The sequence below is a fragment of the Ammospiza caudacuta genome, chromosome 5, assembly GCF_027887145.1.
Source record: "Ammospiza caudacuta isolate bAmmCau1 chromosome 5, bAmmCau1.pri, whole genome shotgun sequence".
NCBI classification, from domain to species: domain Eukaryota; kingdom Metazoa; phylum Chordata; class Aves; order Passeriformes; family Passerellidae; genus Ammospiza; species Ammospiza caudacuta.
In genome coordinates, this window is record NC_080597.1 from 5,051,514 (window position 1) to 5,060,365 (window position 8,852).

At 55.3% G+C, this 8,852-nt stretch overlaps 1 protein-coding gene across 1 annotated transcript; it reads left to right on the forward strand.

Annotated features, from left to right (window-relative positions):
- The first annotated feature begins 4,587 nt into the window (after nt 1–4,587).
- On the forward strand, nt 4,588–6,114 carry TMEM121B (transmembrane protein 121B). Its single transcript, XM_058805178.1, has 2 exons — nt 4,588–4,764; nt 5,080–6,114. The coding sequence occupies exons 1-2, from the start codon at nt 4,588–4,590 to the stop codon at nt 6,112–6,114; spliced, it is 1,212 nt and encodes a 403-aa protein (XP_058661161.1).
- The last annotated feature ends 2,738 nt before the right edge of the window (nt 6,115–8,852 follow it).

Sequence of the window (8,852 nt, forward strand, 5' to 3'; positions counted from 1 at the left end):
CTACAAAGTTCACTTGCATTGTTTTTATATTTTATCAGAAAGCTTCCCATCTACAAAGTCCACAGCTCACAGGAGGCACATTAGACAGCAAAACAAGTGTGATGCAGAGTCCTGAGAACTTGATGTTGAAAGCAACAATCATAAAGCACTTTGGGAGGGACTGGACAAGGATTCCCAATCTCAGCAGAGAGAGGATATATATATATATATATTCAGAATTTAACTGAATTATATTCTACATCTTGGAGAAGTGACCTACAGCCCCAACCTCTAGTAAATAACAAATAAAAACTGTTAATCAGCCTCCTCCTTTTGTCCAGTGCTCTGGTAGTTGGAGCACTCACCCAAGATGGGGCCCGTCAAGGTTTAGTTAAGCAGGGAGAGATCACAGCCTGAGGCTCCCAGGTGCTTTTAATCCTCTTGTCAGAGCACAAGGGCAGCCTGGGGTTGAGGTGTCCCTTGCAGGAGAGGCTGAGCTGGAACTGGAGTCCCATAGAAATCCTTACCCAGCCCAAGGTGCAGAGTTAAACACTGAGGAAGAACCAGCTTGAGCAAAAGGACTGAGAGCCCTGAGGAGTTTGCTCCCAGGGGAATGCTGTGAGGAATTCCTGCCAGGGTAACCCTTGGGAAGTGCTTGGGCCCTGCTTGCCCTGGTGCCTGTAGGGGCCTGTCCAAACCCTTCCCTTGCCAGGCCTTCCTAACCCCAACTATAAAAGCACAAATCTTTATGGGTTTTTTTACTGCTGCAGTTAATTTGATGAACACTTTTCACTTATAGACCTGCACAGATCCAGTCTGCAACAGTTTAAACCCTGCACCAGCAGGGCAGCAATGTGTTCTCTAGGAACCAAACCTCCATCAAAAACACTTAATTCACTGTAACACACCTGCTTTTCCTTTTCAGTCTAAACTATGAAGAGCTTCCACTTTCTCCTCAAGGTCACTCAATAGATGCTCTATGCTAAGACTGAGTAAAGACAAAACACCAAAAGCAAACCCCAAATCCACTCTCCAAGCCCCCTACCCTGCTACAAGCACAAAAAGAAATGTCTTGGCACTTTCTGCTGGCATTGAAAGCTCTTTGAGCTGAAATGTAATTACAAGCAATAGACTGTTAACACTTCAGTATCCTTTTGAAGAGGATCTGCATTCCCTGAGCCATAACACAGGATCAGCAGTTCGGGTGCAAAGGCTGTGTTTGGAAGCCAAGGCATCGTTGAATTTTGGTGCTGGCCAGGTGAAACTTTTTTACACTTATCTGTCACTTCAGCCCTGGCCATTTGAATGGGTTGGATAAGTGCAGCACAAAGTGTGTGTCAGAGAATCCCAGAAGCTTCCTTTCCCACACAAAAGGCATTTTAAGTATGGTTGGAGCAGATTATGCTCAAACTCCCTGAGATCAGCTTTGCCTCTTTCCCTCCCACTGCTGCCAGTTTCTGACAGCTCACTGCAGGGTATAATTAGGTATCTAGTTTCTGGTCTTTCTTTCAGGCATATATCTGCCCTGGTTTTCTTATTTTTTTTCCTTCTCCCAAGAAATTGAGTCATTATTTTGTTTCCTCCCAAGTTCAGCCCTCGAGAAAGTTTTGCCATCCCCCAGCAGGGGTATTTTTGAGGGCACACTTGTTTCCACTTGCAGTGTAAACTAAAAATGGTAGCATTTTAGAAATTCAGTATGACTATTGCACAAAACTCTGTCTGCTGTTTGCCTTTAAATATGCGTATACACACACATCTCTATGCGTACACATCAATACATAAAAAAAGCCAAAAACATAGCTTGGGAACTACTAAAGAGTAGACTCTATTTATAGTTTAGCTTTTTAATGTTTTAACAGCAATGGTTAAGCACTAACACATCCAAGGACTGCACATTGCATTAAATAACTGGATCACATGGGAAGCATCATCTTGTCATATCCCATCCTACAGTGTGCCACAAAAAGCTCTTCAGAGCTCTCTCGAGTAGAAGTCATTTTTCCCCTCATTCCCATTTAGAAGCAGAGGCACAATTTCTGCTTCCTTTCCTACAAATAAGCTCCTTTCTTATCTTCACCTCTTTGTTTTTGTGGTTGCACTGCTGGAGCCCATGCTGAAGCCCTTGAGCTTCCACCCTCCTTCCTGGTGTTCCCCATTCCTTGTCATAGCTCCCCTTGCTGTGCCACCACGGGTTCTCCCTGTTCCCACCTACCTTGGATGCAGGAACCTTCATCACAGCCCAGCAGGCATCCTGTGGTGTCTGGAGAACCCTTTCCATGAGGCTGCTCCTGCCCTGCTCACACAGCCCCAGCTCAGCAGGCCCCCTGAGCTCCCTCCCAGCAGCCTCAATTCCCTGCTCCCAGCTCCCCACATCCCCTGGGGGCAGGGTCAGAGCCATTTCCCAGCTCTGCACCCCAGCTGTGGGTGACAGCCCTCCCAAAGCCCAGGGATCCCCACCCCATTCCCTTCACCCACACAGCCTCCCAAAGCTTTGGGGAACGGGGCTGCTTTGTGAAATGAGGGCCTGGATGAAGAGCAGGGCTGTGGGTGCCTGTGGTGGGCTGCCAGGGCAGCTAAGTGAGTCCAGCCCCTGGCACACAGGGAATTGCACTGCTCAGGAAATCCAGAGCACAACAGCCAAGGAGGCAGAGCTGCCCCTGTCTGCTGCCCAGGCAGGGCAGGAGCAGCACCCTCTGCATGGGGGCTGTTGCCCTCAGCAGCCCAGATGGATGCTTGGTTTTCACTCCACATCCTCTCATGGAAGTGGAAAACTCCCCTTGCAGGCAAGAGCAATTTAGCTAATGCTGAGAGCTGACCACACATAAATCATAGCTTACCTGAGAAGAGTCAGGTGAAGGCACTCACGCACCTTGGATAAAAGCCAGGATCCAGAACATAAGGATGGGTTTTTACCTTCTACCATGGGGCACACAGGCTTACACTGCCATCCAAGCCAGCCTTTATGTGGAAACCACATGAGGAGGCACAGCTGGGGTCACTCACACCACTCTGAGCTGTCCTGAGCTGGGCAACTCCCAACACCTGCCCAGGAACATGAAACAGCACCAGAGAGAGCAACCATCCTCCCTGGCCACGGACCCCAGCCTCCTGCTGCCTATCAAACAGAGCCCATCCACAGAGCCTTCAGTGGAGTGTTTGTGGGGTTGTACAAAAATTGTAGACAGTGAAGTCTTTGTGGGGTTGTACAGAACCTTCAGTAAAATCATTGTGGGGTTGTACAAAAATTGTAGACTTTTTTAGACAAAAATCTAAGCAATTTTTTGGCCATGGATTTTTCTTGGGCAGCAAAGTCAGTGAGAGAAAGCCTTCCCCTGATTGTTGCTGTGTGCCTGCCCAAAGAGATCTTTGTGTCAATCCACCCCAAGTTCTCCTTTTCCCTTACTCAGTTACCTCTTTGCTTCAAGTTTAAGCATGAATTCTCCTTGTACTCCAGACTGATTTCTCCTTGTAGCCAGGAGCAGCAGGGACATTGCCTGGGGCAGGGCTCCTCAGGGAGCCTGCAATAACATGTATTGGATGGTTGTCACTGCTGTCCTGGACGTCCTTTCCCAGCACCAGCAGCATTTGCTCAGTGCCATGTGTTGATTCAGCAACATGCTGAAAACGTGAAGCTGTTTTGGATCTTTATCACAAAGTGTAGTTAATACAGATGTTTGTGGAGACAGTTTATTTGATGTGCTGCACATCATCGTCAGGCATCACCTGGCTCATCATGGGTGGGCACAGGTACAGATGAGGAGCTGGTGATGCTGAGCACTAAGGCACTTTGGAACATGACATGCCAAGCCATTAGTGCTGGTGATAAACAGATGCAGCCAGCTATTAAGCTCAATTCAAGGCCATTAAAAGTGGGTCAATAAAGGTCCCAATTGTTGCTTTCAGTAGAAGTAAGAACTCCAGAGCTGTTCATATCAATTCAAAGGCTCTGTCCCATCATGGCAAAGTGGGCAGGGCCCTCAGCACATGGATTGGCTCAACTCAGAAACCTGATGGGATAAAGGACACTTTGATGAACAAACACACCAGACCAAATGCAGGGGCAGATGAATGTCCAGCAGCACAGATGAGCCACAAATGAGCGCTCTGTGAAATAGGCTCTGTGCCAGGCCAACTGGTCTTTGTCTTGCCCAGCCTGGAGAGACCAGAGAAGGCTGAAGCACATCCGATGTGAAGGGCTGGGTGCCGCGGGGCTGTGGCACGTCCATGGGCGGCTGGCGGGGTTCCTGCGGGGCAGGAGGCAGGACGGTCCCGGGGATGTGGCAGGGGAGCATCCCGGGGGACAGGGCGGGGGCGCCTTCCTCGCCCTCCCGTTGTCGCCCCCTCCTCCCCTCCCCCGGCCGCGCAGCCTCTCCCCCAGCCCCAGCCGCAGCCCACCCACCGCCGCCAGCCGCCCGCCCCGGCTCCGGCAGCTGCTGCGGCTGTGCTCGGCGCCGCCCCCGGGCTCCCCCGCCGCCGCTCGGGCTCTCCGCGCCGCTGCCGCCGCCGCCGCCGGGCCCGGGGCCGCTGCGGGGGGCGGGCCGGGGGCGGGCCGGGGGCCGCGGCGAGGCCGTCGGGCCCGGCGCGCCGGCTCGGGGGCCGGGGAGGACCATGCACCGCGCTGCCTCCAACCAGCGCTCGGTCTCCTCCTCCTCGGGCTCCTTCCAGCCGCCGCCGCCGCCGCCGCCGCCGCCGCTGCCGCCGCACGCCGCCGACCGGCAGCCCCTCTTCCAGCGGGGCTCCAGCAGCGGCGGCAGGCGGCGGGGCTCGGGGTCGAGCTCGGGCTCGGCGCGGGCCCGCCGCCCTCGCAGCCCCCGCAGCAGCGCCGAGCAAGAGGAGGAGGAGGAGGAGGAAGAGGAGGAGGACAGCAGCAGCATCAGCAAGCCCCTGGTGCCGCCGCCCGCCACCCCGCTGCCCGCCGCCGCCTCGCCGCTCCCCAGCAGCAGCAGCAGCATCAGCAGCGGCGGCGGCGGGAGCCCGGGCCGCAGCATGACGGCGGCGGAGCTGTACGGGGCGGCGGCGGCGGGCGGCGGGGCGGGGGGCGGCGGGGCGGCGGCGGGGGCGCTGCTGGGGCCCGGCGGGGCGGGGGGAGGGCGGCGCTGGGGCTTCCAGGCGCTGTCCCTGGTGCTGCTGCTGGGGCAGGGCGCGCTGCTGGACCTCTACCTGATCGCCGTCACCGACCTGTACTGGTGCAGCTGGATCGCCACCGACCTGGTGCTGGCGGCCGGCTGGGGCATCTTCTTCTGCCGCAACAGCCGGGCGCGCCGCCGGGAGCGGCCCCCGCCGCCCCCCGGGCCGCCGCCGCCGCACCCGCTGCTGCTGCACGGCCCCCCCGGCGGCCGCGGGGCCGGGGGCCGCGGGGCCGGGGTCCCCCCCCGCGGCGGCGACTTCGCCTACGCGCACCTCGCCTGGCTCATCTACTCCATCGCCTTCACGCCCAAGGCGGCGCTGATCCTGGGCACCTCCATCCTGGAGCTGATCGAGCTGCGCCTGCCGCTGGGCACCACCGGCTTCCGCATCACCCTGGCGCTGTCCGCGCCGCTGCTGTACTGCCTGCTGCGGGCCATCGGCACCGAGGGCGCCGGGCAGCTGCTCCTGCCGCCGCAGCCGCCGCCGCAGCACCGCGCCGCCGCCGCCTTCCTCGCCACCTGCCTCGACCTGCTCGACAGCTTCTCCCTGCTGGAGCTGGTGCTGCAGCCCGGGCGGCCGGCGCCGCTGCCCGCCCCGCTGCGCTACCTGCTCATCGCCGTCTACTTCCTCTGCCTGGCCTCGCCGGTGCTGTGGCTGTACGAGCTGAGCGCCGCCCGCCCGCCCGGCGCCGCCCGCCTCGCCCTGCACCTCCTGCTGCCCGCCGGGCTGCTGGACGCGCCGCTGCTGGCGCTGCGCTGCCTCCTGCTCCTGCGCTACCAGCAGCCGCTCTCCCTCTTCATGCTCAAGAACCTCTTCTTCCTGACCTGCCGCGGCCTGGAGGCGCTGGAGACCTGCTGCCTCCTCCGGCCCGCCGCCGCCCCGCCGCCCGCCAAGTACGGCCCGGCCGCCGCCGCGCCCGCCGCCGCCCCGCTGGCCCACGGGCTCTCCGACGTGGACGTGGGGCCCCACGGGTACGTGAACGCCTTGGCGGTCACCGCCCAGGGCTGAGCCCCCGGGCCCGCTCCCGGCAGAGAATCTGTCTCTGCGTTCTGCTCAGGTTCCCTCCGCCGTGGCCGAGCAGGGGAAGGGGACGTGGGTTTCCCCGTCGGACTCCCGTTCCCCTCCTCCCTTCCTCATGGACAAATCCAGCAGCGGAAGCTCCGCACAAACCCGACTACCTGCAGGAGCCTACGGATGACGCTTGTCCCCGAAAAACGCACCTGTCCTTCATGACAAGACTTCTTCCAGTGCTTCTGCATCTCCACTGTCTGGAGGGTCCCACTCTTCCCCCCCCTTCCAGGACATTGTGTTGCTTTGTCACCGAAAAGGTTTAGTTTTTTCCTTTTCATCCTCAACAGGGACCAGTGCATTTGTCCCCTCCTTTAAGAACTCCTGCTGACCACAATAACGAGATGCAAGAGGGGCCTGACCAGCAGATGTTGCCTCCAGGTATGGGAAGGACAGAAGGAAGCACGCTTTGGTTTCCCTCGGTCCTGCAAAGCTGCTGCCTGTGTTTCCCAGGCCTTTGTGTACAGCTAAGGAACCTCTGGAAGCACGCTGGCCACTCGGTCACTTCAGCCCATGAGCCACCTTCTCCTAGCCAAAATGTCTACCTCTGTGCTTCAACCTTTTGCATCTTGCATTGACTTCACACGCTAAAGAAACCAGTCCAGCATGGACACAAACCAGGGCTTAGGCCCCATTTCATACCCACCAAGACATTTATTTCTGGTGAGAACAGGGTTTACAGCAGCCTCCTGCTGGCATCCCCACGTGCTGGGGCTCTCATTTCTCTGTGAATATGCATGTTTACGGGATCAGCGTTGGTTTTCTTTTACACGGAGCATAGGGTCTTCCTTTCCACAGCCAGAAAGGCTGGAAAATTTCCTCTGGCCCCCTTCCATGCCTGCTGGAGAGAGCAGAGATGGGGCTGAGCCTGCAGAGTGCCCCCTCTCCAAGAGCAGAGCAGAGCACGCTGGCACTGCTCGGGGTGGGCTCCATGCTCAGTGAACCAAACATTTCAGCACAGAAAAAGCAAAGTGCTGCAGGAGCCCTCGGGCCACAGGGGCTCTCGAGCTTTGGTGAAAGCCCATGGATCAGCATCCTGTCCTCTGTGTGCATGTGATTTAGGGTAGGTGGGGAAAAGTTGTTAGTAGGCTCTCATAGGAACACAGTTTTCTTTGGTTTGAAGCTCCATGAATGTTGGGTGGGGTTAAGGCCTGCTCTTCTGCCTGGCTGCCGCTGCTCCTGAAACCAGCCCGTGGAAGGAGGAGCACACAGACCACGTCTGGAGGAAGGACTTTGCCCCTCCCAGGCTTATCTTTTGTTATCTGGGCAAGGCTGCAATAATTGTGAAAAACAAGTTTCCTGTTGCAAGTTTTGTTTTTTTATTTTTCTTTTTTTTCAAGCTGTCCTGATGGGAAGGGGAAATAAAGCACAACCAACTGCTACCCACAGCAGGACTGCAGGTGCAGCCCAGGCTTCTTCCGCACACACATTTATTCTTTCTTTCAGGGCTTGGGCTTCAGAGCCTCTGTCCCACCTTCCTTGTCACAGAGTGGGATCAACTGCCTGCTCCGGTGGACTGCTACAACAAAATGTTTACAGTCTGGTAATTCCAGCTCCAGAGGCAGAGGTGGGGCTGCCATGGGGCTCCTCTGCCCCAGCTCTCGGTGGCTGATGGGCTTTGAGGGGCTGGAAGAGCCCCTGCAAAAGATGGGTCAATAGTGCTGTTCTGTTCAGAAGTGCAGCTAGGATGGGTGACTCGCTGCTCTCCTCGTGCCAAATGGAGAGCAGGCAAAAGCTAGGCTTAACTTTCCCACCAGTGCTTTATTTTTAACCTGAGCCCTTTCGTGGGCAGTTGTGTGAATTTTGGCCAGTGGCCTTTCTCTTCGGTAACTTCTTCTTGTCTGGACAATCTTGGTGCTGTGAGTGACTGTGATTGTAAAACTTGGTACTGTGAACTTTTCCTATGTGATGTGACATGTGTTGAGGGGATGCTAAGTTCCTGGCCAAAGGAGGTGTAATTACAGGCATATTCTGCTTGTACAGATATTTGTTTCCTTGCACCTTCCTTTTTAGTAGTAGAAGCTCAGAAATAATTATTCAAGAGACAATAAGGTGATACCTGAACCTAGGACTACTCCATTCTTCAGTCAAACAGCTGAAAGGAAAAAAAATAAATCCCCAACCAACTTTGCAAAACAAAAGCTTTTCATCACCGACTACGTTTGGCTGCTCCTATGGCCAAGTTCCCAAAAGCACCAAGTGCTAACCCCTAATACACTGAAGCATGAGCATAGTTGAGACATCAGAAGAATCACAGCACAATTATTAATGAGTCTTCAGTACCCCTCCATAGCCCATAACAAAGTTGCTGTTTCAAAAGTGAGTGCCTTTTTCCAGTTAGGACGTTCTTGAGAAAAATGGCATATTTGAAATTTATCTGGCCATGGCATTTTTAACCCATTGGCAGTGAACTCACAGTTCAGATTTTTCCATGGATGAAAAGGTTGCCTGGGACGCACGACCCTGCAAAATGACACTTGTGTTGCATAGAATTCCTTTGTAGGAAAAGTTGTTCTTTGTGGTGCCATGGTTTCTAGGTTGTTAGGAATTGTGCTGTTTGAGAGTGTTAAAACTCTTGTAGTTGCCTATACTGAAGCCCCCTTGCAGCTCTGCTGCTCCTGCAATTACCTACTATGAAAAAACATTTAAAGATCTTCAATGTCTTGTTTATAAACCTG